At 48.3% G+C, this 20,975-nt stretch overlaps 1 protein-coding gene across 1 annotated transcript in view; it reads right to left on the bottom strand.

The window, feature by feature from the left end:
- Positions 1-309: 309 nt before the first annotated feature.
- The window catches only part of Gpa33 (glycoprotein A33), a 35,095-nt gene continuing 14,429 nt past the window's right edge, over positions 310-20,975 (bottom strand). Inside the window, exons 2-7 of the mRNA XM_034513316.2 lie at positions 19,111-19,265; positions 12,853-13,069; positions 8,420-8,575; positions 2,132-2,251; positions 1,281-1,416; positions 310-847 (exon numbers count right to left, since the gene is read on the bottom strand). Coding sequence (XP_034369207.1) covers positions 715-847; positions 1,281-1,416; positions 2,132-2,251; positions 8,420-8,575; positions 12,853-13,069; positions 19,111-19,265 — 917 coding nt within the window. The 3' untranslated portion in view covers positions 310-714. The remainder of the gene's footprint in view (positions 848-1,280; positions 1,417-2,131; positions 2,252-8,419; positions 8,576-12,852; positions 13,070-19,110; positions 19,266-20,975) is intronic.

Here is a 20,975-nt window from a genome sequence, read left to right as displayed (position 1 = left end):
TCACTGTTTCCCTGCATGTTAGCAGTCAGGACAGGATTAAGAAAGATTTGGGGGTCTAAGACTGGTGGTGGGTTCTAAGGACAGGCAAGCTTCTGACAGGCAGAGATGGAACTGTGTTTGGGGACATCCTAAGAAGGTGTATGTCTAGGAACAGAAACACTGGTGGGAGATAAAGCTGAGGGAGAGGCTGGAGGCCACCGTGGTCTCCCCACCATGGAGGGCACAATTAAGCTCAGTAAATCACAGAGACTACATCTTATCGTTGATTTCTTCCCTTCATTCAACAAAATATTGAGTGCAAGCTTATCACTGGTTCTCTCCTGAGTGCTGGGCATGGTTGGGCAGGGCAGACTCCCACCTTCTGAAACTGGTGCTGAAGCTGGCTCTTGCCTGTATGAGGAGGTCTGAAGAGAAGCAGTCCCAGATCGTGCTGAGCTTCTAGAAGCCCCTGCCAGCCATAACGGAGGCAGAGAATGCTGTCTGGTCTAGGGAGAAGGCCAGGCCCTGAGTCAGATTATTAATGAGGAAGGGTCCTTTCAGCGACCATCAGGTAGGACCTCAGTAGCCAGTGATGCTCCCAGAGGCAGATACACAGGAAGAAGTACTCCAGGAATGCCTGGGGAAGGGGCAGCACTGTAGGGCTTGGGAGAAAGGCGGCCAGAGCAGGAGCCTAGGCCCTAGCCCTCCCTCCTCTCCAGCTGCAGAAGGCCCCTTTCACTGGAAAGGCTGCTCTGGAGTGCTGCGCCCCGAGCTCCTCTGATCCTCACGCCTGTGGTCATCCTCATCTTCCTGCCCTCTGGAAACTTCTATCTGCCGCTTTTTAGGCTCTTGGTAAGCTGCTCGGTTCCTACAGGGCAATGAAGAAAGAAAAGAAAGTTAGCCCTCCCCCTTTGGGGGGGAGCGGGGGCGGAAACTGTTTCTAGTCTCATCCCCACCGTGAGCTGCCAAGGGACTCCATGCTGCAGGCTGGTTACCCAGCTCACAGTGAGATCTCCCAACTCACTAAGGAGATCCTTGTGGAAAGAGTGTGCATGTGTTCCAGCCTCTATCTGACCCTCCGCTTGCCATAAGAAAGCCTGCCCCAGAAGAGAGGCTGCAAACCACAGAGCCAGAGGACAAGTGTAGGACCTCAGTCTACCCTTGACTTGGGTGATTCGCCCATTCCTTAACTGAAACTGGGAAAGACGGAAATGCTTTGGTGCTAATGGGCATGCCCGAGGAGCTGGGATGTGAATCTCCATCTGCTGCCTTCCAAGGGGCACCCAACCCAGCACACTTACGGCCGCACATCCTCCATGTCTTGAGCTTTGTCGTCCTTTTCCCGGCAGCAGCAGCAGTAGACAATGACGCCGATGATGATGAGGGCCACAAATGTGCCTCCCGCAATACCCGCATACAGTGCAATGTTCATGGAGGCTGAAAGAGGATGGAGCAGCGGTACTTCCGGCCCCCAACCCTCCCTCCCTCCCAAGCCTACCCCTCCCCCCAACTCGACCGCCTTGTCCCTGAGTCAGTAACCGGGTACAGAATAGAAAGTCAGGCTGGAGGTGAGGAACCATAGTACTGGCACAACAGGCTAGTCCCTCCTCAGCCTCTGGGTAACTCCAGTTCTTCTGCCTGACCAGGAAGCCATGGCTAGAAGCTTCTGGTAACACAGTCGTGGTCCTGGAGCATCTCAGATCAGACAGATCTGAGGACATTCTTTAGGTTAGAAGTACAGACAAGGAGAGACATAGCCAGAGCATCCTGATACAAGGCTCCCTAGGCTATCCAAAACCCCTGAGTGTTAGCTTTGCCTGCTTCTGGCTTATGCTTGAGGTGGCTGTGGTCTCCCTTCTCCCCACAAAAAGAGAATAGGGTTTAAACCAAGACATCTGGTTCAAGAAACTTCTCTCACACTCTGAGTGACCACAAGGTAAGCATGGCTGAAGAAGTCTCCAGAAATGTGTCCCGGGTTCTATTTCCGAGGAACTGGAAGAGCTGGGCTAGACTCAGGGTGAGAAAAGTCTGGGCCAGGCATCTCTCCAGGGTCACAGAGACCACCTGGTCCACCTCCAATGGCCTCAAACGGCCACCTCTAGACCTTGTATCCCTCCCTCCCTCCCTCCCTCCCTCCCCACCCTGCTCTTACGAGGTCTGGGTGCCACGGTGATGTTGCAGGATTCTGTCCCCACCTCATTGCTGGAGGTGCATATGTAGTAACCCGCGGTCTCCGTGGAGATGTTCTTCAGAAGCAAGGGCTCGCCTGAGACTGAACGAAGAACAGCATGGTGAACAGGCAGCATTTGGTGGAGTGTGCACAGCGGATGATGATGAGGGTCACAAAGGTACCTCCCCCAATGCCCGAATACAGTGCAATTGGAGGAGGGAAAATCACCTCTAAGAATGCTGGGGGAATCAACATGGCAGGTGGGACAACAGTGGAGGGCTTCAAATCCAGTCAACACTCTGGGTGCTGAGTCTGGCTTTGCCTACTTATTTGATATATTTTGCAAGTAACTTGTCCTAGCAAATCTATTTCTTCATCTATAATTAGAAACGATGGTACCTGTGGGACAGGGTACTTGTGAGTGTTAGATGAGCTAATAATAAATATAAGTGCCCAGTAGAATGCCTGACTGCAGTGGCTCTGGCAGGCCTTGCCCTTCTCCCCAGCTACCCATCAGTCTGTTCCTTTCTTTGGCCACTTCCTCCTCCTGAAGCTGATTCCCAAGGCTCAGCTATCAAAGTATTGAAGTCCAGCAATCAAAAGCCTTTTGGTTCACCTAACCCTCCCAGTTAAATTAAACACTGCATCCTAACGCAGGGTTTCCCCTTTTACCTTTATAAACCACCATTTGCCTGTGTGCCACGTCTGTCTCCTCTATCCAGAGGCAGTCCTTTGTTCCCTTCCAGGACAGGTACCACTTTCCCCTCTCCCTTATTCCCTTCCCCCTTCTCCCTCATCCCCTCTCTCCTGTTTTGGTCCCTTATCCCTGTCCTTTGTCCCTCTGGGGCAGATATATCTCCTTTGTGCTGAGAACTTGGTCTTGGTGGTCCTGGGCTGATACTTTTCCTACGTACATAACAGGAAATGTACATGTGTGATGGACGTGCTCTGGGAGGGTGGTGTGTGAACTGAGAGTCAGTGTCAGTTTAAACTCTTTCTCCATGGAGTTCTTCAGCAGTGACTGCCTCATGCAGAAACAAGAATGAAAACAGGCAATGTCCAGCCTGGAGACGTGGACCAGAGAGATGTCCTCACAAGAGAGCTCTCCCTGAACCCATGACAGCCTGTGTGTATGTCATGTTCTCAGAGATGCTTCATCATCACTGCCATTTCAAGAGAAGAAACCCACATCCCCTAACTACAGTGCCAGCTTCATCAGAACCTTGTGCCACCAGGTGTCACAATCTGTCCCCAGGACATGCTCTAAGTCGCCAAGAGGGACCTGTTGCAACCTTTAGACATTTCAGAAGCTATCTCTAATTTTCAATAGCCAACTCAGCATGTGTGTGCACATGTGTGTGTGTTTGTGTGTGCATACATGCGCATGTGCACACACATGTGGAAACCAGAGGTTAACCTCAGATGTCTCCATCTCTTTTCTATTTTGCTTTTTGAGATAGAGTCTCCCAATGAATCTGGAGCTCACTGATTCAGCAAAGTATGCTCAGGGAGCCCTGGGGGCCTCCTGTCTCTGCCCATCCCCCACTCCCAGCGCTGGCTTACAGGCAGGTGCTGCTGCCATGCCCTGCTTCTGTGTGGGTTGCAGCTGATCAAACCAAGGTCCTCACAATCTCACGTCAAGCAGACTGACATGAACCACCTCCCTAGGCCCTGCATTCTGGGCTTTTAATACGGTGACAAAACCACAGTCTGGACCTGCAGCCATGCCAACCTTATGTCCAGCTGCTTCCCCAAACCAGGAGACAGCCCACACAAGGCCTCCACACTCTGGGATTGTTGGTATCTCAATATCCTCAATGGTGTTTCATCCTTCTAACATTCTTGTCTGGAAGATGAACCACATATTCTCAACTCCAGTTCCACAGGAGAGCCCTCTGAGTTTTATGTTGGTATGTGTGCACGTGCATGTGTGCACACACACATACACACTAATAGTAAAGAAGTGTTTAAAAAGCAAAACACCTTTGCACTATAAAAGCTATGGTAAGAATTTATGTATGACATAAAGCTATCACATCAACTCGCTTCAAACTAAAAACATGTACATTCCAGTCACAGCTACAAACAGAATGAGGAGAGTGCCCGTCCTCCTGGCATTTCCAATCTCTGAAGGAAGACACACAGGAATCCATGGTGACTTTATGACTGGCTATGGTCAAAGTGGGGGTTGTATCTGAACTAGTGGTAAAGGGGTTTACCCTTGTCTGGGGGCCAGAGGAAGCCTCTAAAAATAGAAAAAAAAATAAAAATAAGCTTAGTCACAGCACGTTGATTTTTTTTCTCATCAAAAGTATGCTACTTTCTTCATATTCTTTCCTTAAAACTCAAAGCACGTTTTTTTCTGTAAAACGTGACAGCCTTGGAATCTAGAACCCCACACTGGAGTGTTTTCTGGTATACCATTTACACATGATATTCATCTATGGTATCGGAAAGGGGCCCACAAGCAAGGCAAGTATGTAAATCAGTATGGTTTTGAAGCTTCGGGGGTGTGGCCTACTTTGTGGGCGTGGTCTGCAAGTGTTTTGATATCCCAAGGAGCAGTGGAAACCACCACAAGGATTCAGAATCCCATTTTCTAACCCAATTGGATTTGATACTCTTAAGAGGATTTTAAAGGAACACACTTTACAGGATGTTCTGCATCTCCAGGCACAGGTGTGTTTAAGAGGCCTAGCGCTGGCATCAGAGTCCCCACACATCAGGTGTCCACAGCACCCCAGGGCAGCTCCTAGGCCTCCTTTAGGGGTGGGATCATGGGGGTTCCTGTTGCATGAACCAGTACCATCCTTTTCCTAGTCTCTGAAGCAAACAATATGTTCTAGAAACGTCCTTGGGTAAAATTGGGCTCATCCCATGCCACTGATAGGCTTTGATTGAACTGGGAACTTTCAGGCTCCTTTTCCTTCTGGAAGAGCCCACTACTGTCAGAAACCCGGTTTCCCGTTGTTGTGGCGTCATCTTGTGGTCAGGATAGGAGATGCATATGGCCGTCATCTGTCCGATGAAGGACTGAAGAAGCCCTGATAACCCCAAGATACTGATGTTGAATGAACCGATCTGCTCTTTCTCTCCCCTCCCACCAACGCCGGTCAGTAAACTTCGGCTGCCACATCTCATCCCAGGCTCTGGGGCGGAGCCCTGAAGTATTCCTGTTCCTTCCACTCCTGAGCTCGCCAGCATTTTCTGAGGTCTCCTATGAGAAACCGCCTCTTGCTTCAAGGACGTAAACATTAGCTCCATCTCAGCCTTGGTTGTGTTTTTTTAAGGACCAGGGAGCTTGTAAGTGACTTACAGCTATAAAGTTAAAACAGGGCTCCAGGGCTCTGCAGGGACCTCTGGGAGCAAGAAGCTTTGAGAACAGCACCCCTACCTCCACAACATCCAGACACAAAACTGCATGGTAACCATCACTCCCACAGTTAATACTGTCCATCTGAATCAAAATCACCTAGAGAAGAAGCCTCTGGGCCTGCCTACGAGGAACCCCAGGTCAAGTCTGCCTTTGGACGTGGCTGTGTGGAGCAGTCTAGATTAAGTTAATTAAGGTGGGAAGACACACCTTCCCCACAATCCCTTGGGCTGGAATACTGGACTGAATTCCTCCCTCTGTGCCTGCCCTCCCCGTGTGTGTGTGTGTGTGTGTGTGTGTGTGTGTGTGTGTGTGTGTGTGTCTGTCTGTCTGTCTGTCTGTCTGTCTGTCTGTGTGTTCTCTGTCTGTCTCAGTGTGTGTCTCTCTGTCTCTGTCTCTCCCTCCCTCTCTCTGTGTCTGTCTATGTTCTCTCTGTCTCTCTCTCTCTCTCTCTCTCTCTCTCTCTCTCTCTCTCTCTCTCTCTCTCCCTCCCTCCCTCTCTCTCTTTCAGTGGCCAGGAGCATTGCAAGCTGCAGCTGCCATGGCTTCCCCACCTTGGAAGACATGCTCTTAAACTGTGAATCAAGACGTGTCCTTTGTCCCTTATGCTGCTGACATAAGGCATCTTATGTCACCGCACCAGCCACCCTCTCTGCTGTCACTCCAGGCCTGAGTTCTGACTGGATAAAGCAGAGAAACAAATGTCGCTTTTACCTGCTCCCCTAGCCTCAGGATTCACCCCACTTTTAGTTAGCAAAGATCTAAGTTTTGACCCCTAACAACTTTTTATGATGAAACTGGGGTGCTCATTTGTGAGCTCCTAGGAGGAGCCCAGTGCTTACAGGGAAAAATCCAACCTCCTAGGCTGGCACACGGGCCCGTCTCCATCTTCCCTCACTCTTTCCCATGAACAACATCAGCCATCATTTCTACATGGACATGTATCCTTCCCCTCAGCCACACTGATGCCACGACTCCCATGTTTTCCACTCAGAAGGGTCTGCTGACCATAGCTAATAACACCTAGACCTGATTGTGCCCTTTGCCATCTACCAGGCAACAATCTCCATGCTTTACCTACTTTGGTTCACCCTCCACAGTGACAGCATGAGATGAACACTGGTGTTGTGCCCATTCTACAGATGTACAGACTAAGGCAGAGACAGGCTAAGTATCTTGCTTCACTTGCTAGCAAGGAACACAGCCAGGATTAAAGCTCATGGCTGCTCTGCAGCACCTGGTCACAGTGCAACTCCAACATCCCCTTTGTGAAGAAAACGTCCAGGATTCCTCACAGTGTCTGCATCACACCCCCATGTCAGCCCCTGCAGCTCATGACCTTCAGCCCCGGACCCCACGGTGCACACTTTGCAACAGGAAACTCACACATCGCTGTGTTCTTAGACCATGAGCAGGCAACAAAGAGTAGACAGGACACTGCAGAGTTTAAGGAAAGCTGCCAGGTGATTTCAACAGAAATGCCAGACACTCAAAAATCGGCAATCCGGGAGCTGGTGAGATGACCGTGTAGGTAAAGGCACTTGGTGCCAAGCCTGATAACATGAGTTCAAGCCCTGGGACTCACATGGTGGGAGAGAAGAGGCTCCCACAAGCTGTCCTTTGGCCTCTCACTGTGCTGTTCTCCCACATGTATGCACACCACACAAATGCAGTTATAGAAATGTATCTAAAATTGACAAACCAGGCTGGAGAGATGGCTCAGCCGTTAAGGGCACTGACTGCTCTTCCAGAGGTCCTGAGTTCAATTCCCAGCAACCACATGGTGGCTCACAACCATCTATCTGTAATGGGATCCGATGCTCTCTTCTGGTGTGTCTGAAGAGAACAACAGTGTACTCACACACATAATATAGATTAAATCTTTAAAAAAAATGGCAAACCAGAAACATCCCAGCAAAACCGCAAGTTTGTCGTAGTCCATATCACATCTATCACTCTCTAGTGCACCGCCCCTTTTATCTTAAGTCGAGTGAATTCTACTAACTTTTTTGTCTTTTTACGAAGTTATTGTTTGGCCTCCAGATAACTAAGAGTGATAATCCACTTGGCTTTGATGGAAACCCAGGGCGTATGGGGTGTTCATCCACGGGGCTTCCCGGGGCACCCGATGTTCCTCCCTCGCCCAGAGCAGCTCCACTTGCAGACTTTGCTCACAACTCCTTAGCCCATTTCCACAGGAGCGGGACTGAACAACCTCAAAGCTAAAACTCATGGACACCCCTCGGTTCACTGGTGCAGCTACGGCAGCTGGTGGGCACTGAGAGCCCACGCGATTGCCACTCCAGCAGCCATAATGGCAGCAGAGTGTTATCATGGTCCCAGCTCTGCCCCTCTCTCCTCTTCTTTCTCCCCTGACCCCTCCTGTATCTTGTTTATTTCCTGATCAAAGGTCAAATATTGGGTGACCAGTATAAAATGGGTCTGTTGGCAGCTACAGGTAAATCCGCCATAGCCCGAGGAACATAGCCCTAACAGCCCATGTTCTGTTTGTGGTGGTGTCTGAGGCGGACAGGTGTGGGTGGGACACGGGGCTAGGAAATTCCCCCACTCAAAAGTGGGCTTCAGGACATAATTACGCTTAAAAGAACAAGCCCCAGTGTCTCTGCACAGAATGCTTAGCGGGACTCACTTCCTCAAGAAGGTGGGAAGAACAGAGATCCCGTGACCTCTACTGTAGCCCGAGCTGAGCTTCTTGGGAGCCACTGCTGTCTTTCACAGCTGTGAGGTGCTTAGGTTTTTTTGTATGGAAAACCAATGCTTTGAGGGATGGTCCAAGGTAGCTCAAGGGCTGGGCTTGGCTAAAAGGACTTTGGTTGGTCAGCCTCTGTCTCTGCTGGCGGCCGGAGGACACATGGCCCTCCCTGCTGCCCCCTCACCTGGCTGGGAGAGCGGCCGCTGCTGGTTCAGAATGTTGTAACTCTTCCAGCTGTATTGTGGGCTCGGAGAGCCCTCTGCAGAACGGCAGGTCAGCTGAATGTTGTTCCCGATCACGGTCTCCCCTTCGATGCCGCAGTCTGGCTTGGAAGGTGCGACTGTAAAAGAAAGAGACCGAAAGAGAGACCTGAGTCTCATGGAGACAACTCCTGCCCATCCCAGTATCTACTAACCTATGTCTCCTTCCATGCACAGAGGAATGTTTGCAGAGAAACTCAGAGCCTAGTGGTGAGATTTAAGATTATAAAGCTAATTCATCCCCAAAATACCTACTGTCATAGCACCCTCTCGAAGGGGCGGCACCACAGGTCGTGCTATCCAGCACGCTCCTCCCAGCCTAACAGCAACAACTTCGTCAGAAAAGCTGTGACTCTCAAGGCTGGTCTCATTGGCTGCTGACATGCCCTCCTAGAAGGAGGGGCTGGGGAGGGTATTGAAGTCTCTCTCACCTGAGATTCCAGCCACTCTGTCATATGCCAGTGGCCATTTGTAAGTAATCCTGTCCTAATTTTTTCATGGTCTTGTCTCAGAAGATGCTAGAGTACACAGACTGTGGGATGCATTTGAAGTGGGGGTTGCCCATCTATACAGCCATGGAGAATTGTCCGCTCTGAGGTGAGATTCCAGCACTGCAGCAAGTTGTGGGCTCGCCCCGGGGGTTTGCATAGAAACACAGTAACTCCGGAGTTCTCCATGCTCGGCTTCAGTAGAAACATTTTTCTTTGTCTTTGGTGTCCTGTAGAGTTTGCTTGCATTTCCCCAGGGAAAGAGTCCCCATGGGCTGGTTGATAGTGGGGTCTTGTGCTCTCTGGACTCTTGAGAGTTTAAACAATCAACGTAGCTGTTATACAGATGGGGGCCACGGGAGCACACAGAAGGGACACTTGTTCTTGGGTTCTGGAAGATGTGGGACTAGAACCAAGGTTTCCTGACTCCAGACCCGATGCTCACACTATTGTCCCAGGTGGGCTCTTTCTGCTCCTAACTCAACCGGGATCACCGAGTTTCTGATCTGTTAATCAGAGGACAGCAAGCTCCTGTAGGGGGTCATATGGGATTTGTAGGCACAATATTGTCTCCAATGCTGGTTTTTTCCCCATTGGAGGCATGTAAAATATATTTTTATTCTTTGAAATCTTCATACATGTATGCAATGAATTTTGATCATGTTTCCTACCCTACCCCGATACCCAGCCACTCCCTCTGGACAACTCCTTTCTCCCCTTCTGGTTTTAATAATGCCTTAGAACCATAAGGGCGGGGCAGGTTGTGGGCTGACGATGGCCAGGCTTTCCTCTCCCTAGGTTAGATATGTAGGCCTTCAGCTTCATGGGACTGTTTTCTGTGGATCTACCATTGCCCTCTCCCCCTACTTTGCTAATAAAATGTAATCAGCACTAGTAGCTAGACAGCAGGAGGGACTCCAGGCAGTGCAAAGCTTCCTGCTGGGTGAAGAATGTGACTGAAGACATGAACGTGGACTGAGGTGACCAAGAAATGCCAAAGAAAGGAGTTTGTAAGCCCCAGCAGCCATTGCAAACCATCCACACTGGCTTCTTCAGACTCCAAGCCTGTGACTTTCCCTCAGCCTTGTTAATGTCACGTTGGGTGGAGTGGGTGGTTCTGTAGATGTTATCAGGTAGCCAGGTTCTGCCTAACAATTCTGGTCACTGCGGTGGTACTCTAAGTGAGTCACGGAATCTAGTGGGGGACAAAACAGTGGCAGAGCAGGGGACGGGACTGCTGGGCAGAGAAAGGTAACCCAACACATAATATGGGCTGTGACCTGAAGGGCACCATGAAGTGACAGGAATTAGAGCAGAGATGAGCAGGCGGAACAGGAGAACAGCATACGCAAAGGCACAGACGCAAGAAGCAGGAAGTACCCGTGAGACTCCAGGAAGCATCGGTAGGGGTGAGGAAGGGAGAGCACACTGTGGAGAAAGTTGTACCTGATGTCCTCGGACCCTTCTACCTTTGTCATATACCATCTCGGATGGCTTGCTTCCCCAGGTCAGGCACAAGGCCACCCATCTTGAGGGTTAATGCCAGTCTTAGCCCACCTGGAAGTTGCTGAAGGAACTGTCTCTGACTCTTCTTTTCCAGTCCAGCAGCTGCATAATTTCTTGGAAACAGGCAGGGTATGATCAGGAGTGCCTCACATCTGCTGGCACAGCTGGGCCAGCCAGGTATGGTGGAAACCACCAATGTCATCAGGAGTGGCACATTAGAGGCACTCCTGATCGCCAAACAAAGCCCAAGCTTCTGAGGATCAAAGACAAGCCCGCATGAGCAGGTGAGCAAAACACCTGCCAGAAGTTGGCCACTTGTCAGCTTCCTGCACATCCTGCTAGCCCTGGGGGCGAGCGACTCTGGAGGTGCAGAAGAGGTGAACCTACTCTCTAGGTACTTCTTCCTGCTGTGGTTCTCTCTCCCTCCTGGGCCGCACAGCAGAACCTTGCAGGACCCTTACTTTACCAACCTCACACTCAGGCCAGGCGTTCCTTTATCAGGAGATGCAGTGACAAACTCCCACACCCCCATCAGAGTAAGTAGCGGAATAGCAGAGGGACTCCTGAGCTAGTTTTTGTTTGTTTGTTTGGTCAGTCGGAGTGGGGGTGGGGTTGTTGGATACAGACAGAAGTGGGAAGGAAAGTGCCAGACACAGACCACTGAAGCACAAAAGGCATATGTGCACAATTGAAAACTAGCACCCACTCCATTCCTTGGGTGTGGCCTGAGCAGGAACTCCGGAAACTGCCAGCGCGGTGGTGGCCAACAAGGGAGATCTGCTTTCAAGGAGACTGTGTCGAGATCTTTGGCTCCTGGCCCTTGATCACGGGCGCTAAACTTCCTGTGGACCCTGTGCCAGGCACACCCCTGTCCTCTTTCCCCAGATCTCCAGCCCCCAAGTCACAAACAGCTGGGACCTCAAATTAGATCTAGTTTAAAGAGCCCCAGGCGAGGGATCCAAGAGTGCTGTCAAGGGAGCAGGTACTCTCAAGGGAGAGGGTCTTTTTCTCATGTGGCCTGTTTTACAAACAGAATGTTACCTGAGAAATTACTGAGGGAGAGGCCAAAGAGGGTGGGAAGGGGTGTGTTAGGCTTCAAAGCCTCTCAGATGCCGGCTGTTCCCTTTGAAGACGCCAGACGGCGCCAAAGGCCAGAGCAAGGATTCCCCACCTGACGCACAAATTGCTAAGGTTTCGGGGGCTTCCTGGAGGTAAGCTAGACAAGGCTAGCTCCCAGGGGCTAAGGTCGGGGTTAGGGGCTTCCTTCTAGCCTCCCCAGAATGAGCCTCCCAGTATAATTAAAGCCTTTCTCCTTTAAAAATCACCCAGTTATTAGAGACACTGAGAAAGAAAACTTTTCACAAAGAATATCGGTGGATTTATTAACATGTAGGATAAACTGTGCTTTTTTTTAAATCAAAAGATTAGTTTCAACGAATTCCATATTCTCAGATTAAAAGTGTATTCTTCACCCTTCAGGTTAATCTATTTGTCTTTAAAAGTAGGCATTCCTTGACGTAAGGACAGGAGTTTGGTTGGAGGACCAGCAGAATCAGGTTTCAGATTTATACTGATTCTTGCCATGTGTTTGAAATTCTCTGCCAAAAAAGACAGGCCATGTATTTCAAGAACCCAAATTTTATATAAGTCTGCGTATATATAATCCTTCTATGATTTTTATATATACCTATGCACAAAGTGAGGTGAAGGGGTATATTGTAGTATTGCTTGTTCAAACAGGAGCTAGCAAAAAGCGTTGAAACCTGAGGTGTTCATGGATTGCTGTCAAGAGGCAACTTGCTAAGTGCTTTATAATATCCCACATCTCCACAGGAAAGAGGAAAGTGTGTGAGTGTGTGTGTGGTGCGCACTGTGAGAACATGAGGCGAAGTCGAAGACTCTTGCCTGCATTACCACTGGCTGCCACATGGTGGCGGGATGGGAAGAGGTGTTGCCTATTCATGCAGCATTAGTTGATGCCACAGTGTAGTCTGACACACTATAATACTTTCTATGAGTCCAACAACTAACATACACAATTTAAAAAGAAATTCTGCCAAGTAGTGTAAAGGAAAAAGAGGAGAACGGATCCACTGTTTTGATGCACAGGGTTGCTACCTCCCAGGAGTGGGGCCATTGCTTATTCTGCACATAGACCAGGTGAAGAGTTGGTGTGGAGGGGGGCAAGCAATGAGAGCAAGGGATGACTCCGAAGCTGTCGCCTTTGCCCTTGGAAACAGCCCGCTATTCACCGAGAACCCAGAGAGCATTTGGCTCCAGAGGGAGAGATGGAACCACGGCTCTGCGGCTTACGGCGCTCCTCGGCCCACCCTCCTCCCACAGGAAAAGACAGAGACACTCACCGAGGACCGTGAGGCTGACTCGAGACCCGGAGGTGACATCCTGGTCCGACATCAGTGAGACGGAGCACTCATAGGTGCCGTTGTCATCCATGGTCAGCTGATCGATGGTGATACTGGCATCTGACAGCTCCACGCCATTAGATACTGTCACACGGTTCTCATAACGGATCCCATAGATGTATTTCTTCGTCACAAAATTCCAGGTGACCACTCTTTCCTGAGAGACAGAGGAAATGTCTGCCAGGCCCTGGCATGGATCTGCCCTGACTCAATCTTCTTCCTCCAGAGACAACCAACAGTATGTCAAACAGAAGGGCAGTACCTATTGGTAGATTCCTCTTATTACCTAATTAGATAACTCTAGACTTTAAAGATTTGCTTTTAAATGAAAGTTTTAGGGGCTGGGGTTGTAGTTTAGTTGGTAGTACTTGCCTACCACACACAAAGGCCTGGATCAGATCCCCGGCACCATGTAAACTTGGTGTGGTGGTACATTCCAGAGGGTGGCCAGCATTCCAGAGGGAAAAGTTCAAAGTCAACCCCTTAGCTATGTAGCCAGTTCTAAGCCAGTCTGGGATGCATGCCACCTTGACTCAAAGGCAAAACAGAAAACAGCAGAGAAGCACACACCCTGGGGTACCAGCGTAGCACAAACGAGGCTGCTCAGATCCCAACGCTCACGCTTGTAACCAGGCTCTCTCTCCTTGGTTCCCTCTCAGCCCACGGTTTACTCTCATCCGTTCCTTCATCCATCCAACACACAGCAGCCACCGTAAGCCACGTACCATGCTAGGTAACCACTGAGTTCCAAGCTCACTTGATTTTGACTATTGTCCTTGGAATTGGTTTATTTATTTATTCGTTGGTGTTGACGAAGCAGCACATTAGTGGCTTAGGCCACAGACCAGGCTGCCTCAGTCAAATCCTCACCCTGCCGCTAGCTGACTGTCCTCGAGCAACACACTTGGCAGCTCTGAGATTCTCGACTATAAGACGGAGTTGTTGGTGATAACACATCTCCTAGGACTTGTGGTGAGAGCTACTGCTGACAATAATGTGGAGCCGTTGCGATCGGCCCAGCGTGGTGCCTACCGTGACTAGCCATTATGACAGTCTACCATGTCCTCGGCCTACAACCCAGGAGTTCTTCCCTCAAAAATGAGTTTGAAATCTAACCAACCAGGGCATCTCATGATTACAACATAGACTGGCCACTTGGGGGAGAAGTCCTACAAAGGGTGATATCTGCCTTGAGTCTAGAAAAGCAGCTGTGAATTAACCAGGTAGATAGCTAGAAGGCTGTGTAATATGTTAGACATTGGAGGCAAAGGAAAAAAAAAAATAAAACCAAAGAGCAGGAAGCAACAGTGTCCACCCCAAGGGGCACAGTGTGAGTGAGTGACAGACTAGAAATAGCTGAGCCTGGGCAATAAAGACCATAACTGCTACTTATGATATGATGATATGTGTGTTATTATGCTGTATACTGTTCCAAGTACTAGGTATCTATTATCTCATTTAACCAACACACTCATATGCAGTAGACCTTAGGATCACATCCATCTTACACGGGAGGAAACAGAGACACCATGAGGCGGATTAAGTATGGTCCCCAAGTGGATATGTTTAAGTGATTAGCAGGGCTGAGGTGATCCTGGGGATTCTGGCTGAGAGCCTGAACACTGCAGATTCTACCGAGTCACATCTGAGACACTGTGTGACACTAAGTAGTTCACAGTTTATCTTCAAAGCAGTAACGTATGTTAGCTTTTTGCTGATGCTTGGTTTGGTTTGGTTTTCGATGTGGATGTGGGGTGAACCTCGGTCCTTCCATATGCTGGGCAAGAGCTCTACTGTCCAGCAGCAACCCCTAGCTCCGGAACTCTGTATTTTGGAGGGTAGGGGTTAGCTCTTTTTCCAGAGCCCATATGAAAAAGGTCAAGTTAAGAGGTAACCAGGAGGGGCTAGAGAGATGGCTCAGTGGGTAAAGACATTTGCCACCAAACCTGACAATCTGAGTTCAAGTCCCAGGAAAGAGGGAACCAATTCCCACAAAGCTGCCATCTGACTTCTAAAAACTCACCCTAATAAATAATTAAATGAAATCTTTAAAAAAAAAAAAAAAAAAAAGAAAGAAAGAAAAGGAAAGGGAAAACCATAATTGTTGTCAAATCAGGTTGTGGCAACACAGAGAGAGTAAAATGAGTTTGAGGGGTGAGAAGATGGGGAACACATGAAATTGGGGTGTGGGGCCAAGATGCAGAATTGGAGAGCAGCTAATCCCAGATTCAGGGTTTAGCATGGGTTTTTTTTTGTTTGTTTGGTTGGGGTTTTTTTTTTTTTTTTTTTTTTTTTTTTTTTTTTTTTTTCTTTCTTTCTTTTCCTTTGGTTTTTCGAGACAGGGTTTCTCTGTGTAGTCCTGGCTGTCCTGGAACTCACTCTGTAGACCAGGCTGACCTCAGAAATCCTCCTGCCTCTGCCTCCCAAGTGCTGGGATTAAAGCCGTGAGCCAGCACTGCCAGGGTTTAGCATGTTTGATGGTATCCTCCCCAACAGAATTAACACACGAGGAGAGCGCTTTAAACAAAAAGTATGTGTTCTGTTTACACGACGGATTCCTGAAGTGTCTGTGGGACACCCAGGTGGAGGAATGGCCAGATGGGACAGCTGAATCTCACTGAGACAGGACAGGCAAGGAGTTCGGCAAGAGAACACAAGGAGATCACATGATCTCGTGGTAGCCATGTCTCCCACTGTTAGACTGCCTCTTTGTGGTTAAACACACTGGGAGATGCACTTAGCTCTTTCTGCTGTGTCAGAGATGAAGGCACTGGAGAAAGCTTTCTCATTGTCATCCACGAACTCCTATAAAGGGGTGGGTGCTCCAAAGCCCCAGCTGCCTTATATTATTTTCATGGCAGCCTTGACCCCTCCCCCACTTTGGGGGTTTTTCAAGAAGACCATAAGAAAAAATATTCTAAAAGCAAAATCTAGTCCACTGTGGTTTAAGAGGGAAAGGAAGACCACATTGTCCTAATGAATAGGTGGCCCACTTCATAAATATTCATAAAACAGCTGCATTTTTATATACAGAACCTGTGGGCAGCTACCCCCTTGACATTCAGGAAAACCCCCTCCAGTCTCTTCTTTGGGATACATGCTTTGCCCGGGTGAATTAGCTTCTGTTGTAACTGTAGGTGTCACTTGGCTGAATTCTTTCTTTTGAAGACAGAACTAAGAAGAAACTTTCAGCTGGCAATATCTCTGGGGATGAAAGTTTGGAAGCCAGTGGCATACAGGTGTTCACTGAGATGTGGGCCAGACATGGCTCGAAGCAAATGCCAAGTACCCAAGTTATTCACAGGATCCAGTGAAGGTCAGAGAGACAAGGGAGAAAGCCAAGCCAGCGACCCAAAAGCCAAGAAGGGCTCTGAGAAGTAGTTGCTAGTGGGAAATGCTGGTCATTTCAAGAGTGTTAGAGAAAATAGGTGAACCGGGCAGAGGACATGGAGGTGCTGTGCCAGGTCTGAGTCCTGAGCCTGCAGAGCCTCCAGAGCCTGTCTGGTGCTGGTGTGGGTTGCTCTGGTGCTGTTTGTATTTTGATGTTAATTCTGCCTCCTCAAGGACTGCCCCTGATGAGATCACATACTCAGAGGATCTCACTCAACCTTCTCCCCAGTCTAACTGGTCAAATAAAGGCTAGAGGCAGTGGAAGGGAAAGTCGGGATGGGTGGTCTGGGGGGGGTGAGGGGGGGAGAGAGAGGAAGAAGAGGCAAAAGGAGGATGGAGCCGAACCACATGGTCTGGAGAAGCTGCAAGTAGCAAGGGGTCTCATAGCTGGGGAACAAATTAGCATAGTGATAGATCTTCCCAATCTAGGCATATAGCTTATAAATATAATAACTGGCTATGGTTTTTTTTATGTGGGCTTATTGGGGTAAGAAATTACCGCAACACCTTTCCAGTTAGAACAAGGCATTCCAGTTTTCCAACAGACATGGTCTAAGTTAGGGCACATGACACGGCTCTTGGAGCCCAGATGCCTTACACAAGCTGCCCAACCACACCTGATAACCCTGATAGGGTGGACAACCCACTGAGAATGCCTGGCTGATTCAGGAAGCCAAGGCAGATGCTGAGGTGGTGTCTAGGCCTAGAAACAGTCCATGGATACCCAGCTCTTTCCTGATCCTTGGCTGGCTCTACCTGGGTTTCCCACCCCATAATACCCTCTTATCAAAGATATCCTAAGATTGTTCCTGCGTCTCTCTCTCTCTCTTCCTGACTACACCACCTCCTAAAACTCACAGAAAACAATGCCTTTCTCTGCATTTGTTTTTGGTCTCAAGGATGCTGCCTCAGCTCCTTTTGGAAGTAGAGTACCCAGCAGTCAATAAATAACTGTAGAGTCTGTGTGAGCACTCTGCAAAGCCAGGGCCAGATGTTACACCTGGCTTGCATCTGAAGGGAGGTGCAGGGCCCTTCAGTTACTGCAGGCTGAAGCTCAAGACAGCAGTGAGGAGTCTGTGTTTTTTTCTCTGGGAGCAGACAGGATGGGCGTCTATGGCCCATCAGGGCCCTCAGTACAGAAAGATAAGACTGAGTCCTTTGTCAGACCTGTCACCCAGGAGGCAGGTGTCCTACGATTCTCTGTCACAGAAAAGGCTAAAAGCCTCTTTCTCTCTGTAGGGCTGGGGACCTGATGACTATCTCTGGCAGATACGTTATTAAAAGTTTCTTTCCCTAAATGTTATACTACGGAAAGGAGACCAAGGGCGAGTCGCAGTACCAAGAGAACATGGAGCTATTGTTCTTCCTAATTTCAACTGTAGCATATATATATATATATATATATGATCTGTGGTGGAGAGATGTGCTGGTCAGTTTTATGTCAACTTGACTCAAGCTAGCATCCTTGGGAAGAGGGGCTCTCAACTGAGAAAATGCCACCATGAAACTGGCCTCCAGGCAACTCTGTAGTGCATTTTTTTGACTGAGGATAGTGCAGGAAGGCCCCTCACTGTGTGTGATCTCACCCCGGGGCTGCTAGTGAAGAAAGTAAGGGTTGTAAGAAAGCAGGCTGAGCAAGCCAGGAGAGCAAGCTGCAAGCAGCTCTCCAGAGCCTCTGCTTCAGCCCCTGCACCCAGGTTCCTGTCTGAAGTGACTGCCCTGACTTCCTTCTGCAGTGCAGAAGTGTAAGCAAGATAAACCTTTCCTCTCTAAAATTTCTTTTGGGTGATGGTGTTTTATCAGAGCAATAGAATCCTAACTAAGATGATTTTTAAAAATACAAATAGAACTGATAGTTAAAGTGTAAGACTTTAAGCCAAGTTCATAGCTTCTGTATGGTCATGTTAACTGTATACAAGTTCACTGAGACGTATAGAGTTTGGGACTGGGATTTAAACCAGTCGTGTGATGGCTTTGTTTGTAAATTCATTAGAACGAATCAATTTTATTTAAAAAAAAAAAATGGGGGGTGTGGGTGCTGGAATCAAACTGGAGCTCCTTCTGGCTTTTACCCCCACCCCGCCCCCTGCCCCAGACCCTACCCCCTACCCCCTAAGTATGCAGGCCTTCTACTACCTCTGTGGAGCGTGTTAGCATTTTAAAAGAAGACCTGACTTAAATGTACAGATGGATGCTCCATGTATAGTTACACAGATGTGCTTTTGATCCCTAATGAGATATGTTTTTCACTTATCAAATCACTGGTTATCAGACAGTTTGAGCATAAGCTGAGGAAACTGTGGACAGTATCTATTGTGGGTGAAAATGAAGACTGGTAAGATATCTAATGAAATCAACCAAGAAGTTTCATTCATTCATTCATTCATTCATTCATTTATTCAGGACTTTGTAAATGTTAGGCAAGTAGGTTCCACTTTAATAATCTATCATATATATATATATGATGTGCATATATATATATATATATATACATATATATACATATATATCATATATAATTTTTGTGTTTATTGTGGCATCAAAATATAGGAAACAAACCAATGATGTATATGTCTATACATATACATACATATATATTTTCATAAAATATTTTTTTTAATAAGATATGGAGTCCACAGCTCAGCACTAGAATGCAAGATCAGATCACAAGGCCCTGGGTTTGAACCTCAACCTGGAGAGAGGAAAGAGGAAGTGATGCAAAGAAAGTTTTAAGGTACATGCCTGTCAAGAGATCAGAGTCAGGAGCCGATCATGACCCATGACGTCCCATTCACCCTGGAGTCCTACCGTTTGACTTCTGAGAAGCTTAGCCCACTGAATGAATCCGTCTCGGTCTGAAACAGAGGTGCTGTAGGTGCATGGGAGGGTGACACTCCCCCCTCGGGCAGCCCGAAGAACGTCCTGTGTAGTTTCCACAGTAAGAGCATCAGCCGCCACCCAGACTGGAAAGAAAGAAGAAAATAAATGGCGCGCACACACCCACGCTCTGTCTTCAGACCATTGCAAGAAAGCTCAGAGGAGCTCTGTGGCCACGGGAAGGCTACCACAGCAGCAACCTTGTCAGGGCATGCTAGCAGCGGTCTCCAAGACCAGGACAGGAAGTCAAGTGCTTTGGTCCACTGTCTTCCTGACTGTCCTGAAGAAGTTACCTGCCTTTGGTGGTTACCCGGCTTTCAACCTCAGCTGTCCGATCGATCGTCAGCTGTGCAGACTGCTCTAAGCCCCAGTGTTCCCATCAGATACTGGGGAGATGAAATTTTACTTCATACCAAGCACCGAACGCTCTTGGTAAACTCTTTCTGTTGTAATCATGATTTATGTATTTACTTGCTTAACAAATGTTAACACTTGCATATCCTAAAGAATTTTATAAGCAATATTAAATCAAAGTAAAAGAATATTCCTAGGGAGCGTTTTATTTATCAGAAGTAATTATCAGAAAAGAGGTTTTTATAAAAATAACAAGCAAACAAACAAACAGCCAGTTCCACCATTCCCCCACACCTTCTACTTCCTCAGGCTGTGAATCTGGGTGGTCTGTAATTATGGTGTGAGGACATTCTATGGCTCCCAAGCTAACTCATATGACAGAATATGCTTTGCCTCGTCCTTTTTGGATATCACTCTGGGGTCCTGGCTGATACTTGATGAGCAAGCTCAGCAGACGTGCGCACACACACGCGCACGTGCAGGAGAACTAAGAAAAAAATGAAGAGAAAGTTTCTGAGAGGCCAATGTGTCTCATGAAAGGAACTGTGATGCTTTGAATAAGAATGACCCCATAGGCTCACACATTTGAATAATTAGTCACCAGGGAGTGGTACTCTTTGATAGAATTAGAAAACTTGGGAGGCGTGGCCTTGTTGGAGGAAGTGTGCCACTGGGGGTGGGCTTTAAGGTTTCAAAAAGCCCATGCCAGGCCCAGGTTTTCTCTCTCTTCCTAACCCCTGGCAATTGCTCTAGTGCCTACCCTCATGACACCAAGGTACCATGACAGCATGTTACCAGAAACCATGCTCCTGCCATGAGGATAATGAACTAATTCTCTGGAACTGTAAGCCAGCCCCCAGTTTCATAGGATTTGGCTTGGTCATGGTGTCTTCTCTTCACAGCAATACAGTGACTAAGACAGGGGTCAACTGCTCAGAAGTCAATGATCTGTCTATACAGGGGCTCAGGACCCAGAGACTGACAGCTGGATGTGGCAAGGTGAAGAGGACCTTGACATGAGCAGATGGAGTGGAGAGGTGAGGATGGGGCTTAAATGGAAGACGGTTAAGAACAAACTGAACAAGAAGGAGCAAGTAGGCAACCTTCCTGGAAAGGATGTGAGCACGTTATAGCTAAAGTAGGCATTAGGACCAAGACAGGTTTGTGTCCTTAGGGGGCTTGATGGTATATTTGATGATTTAAAAGTATTTTAAGGCTGTTTATTGAAAAGAATGAATCAGAAGAGAATAGAGTGAGCAGGGTGGTAGGAGGAAAAAGCCTTAGAAAGGACCCCAAGCCACCCCATCTACTGTGACAAGATGTGGTTAAAGGCCCAGATGGGTTGGTAGGCTTTGGGGTAGCAGTATGAACGGAGTTTGCTCTGAGGGTCCCTGTGATGAGGTTATGTCATAAGGAATGGAAAGCATCCTGCTAAAGGTAGC

Source organism: Arvicanthis niloticus, chromosome 10 (assembly GCF_011762505.2).
Source record: "Arvicanthis niloticus isolate mArvNil1 chromosome 10, mArvNil1.pat.X, whole genome shotgun sequence".
Classification (NCBI taxonomy): domain Eukaryota; kingdom Metazoa; phylum Chordata; class Mammalia; order Rodentia; family Muridae; genus Arvicanthis; species Arvicanthis niloticus.
Note: the sequence above shows the minus strand (reverse complement) of the source record. Positions and strands in the feature narration are given on the sequence as shown.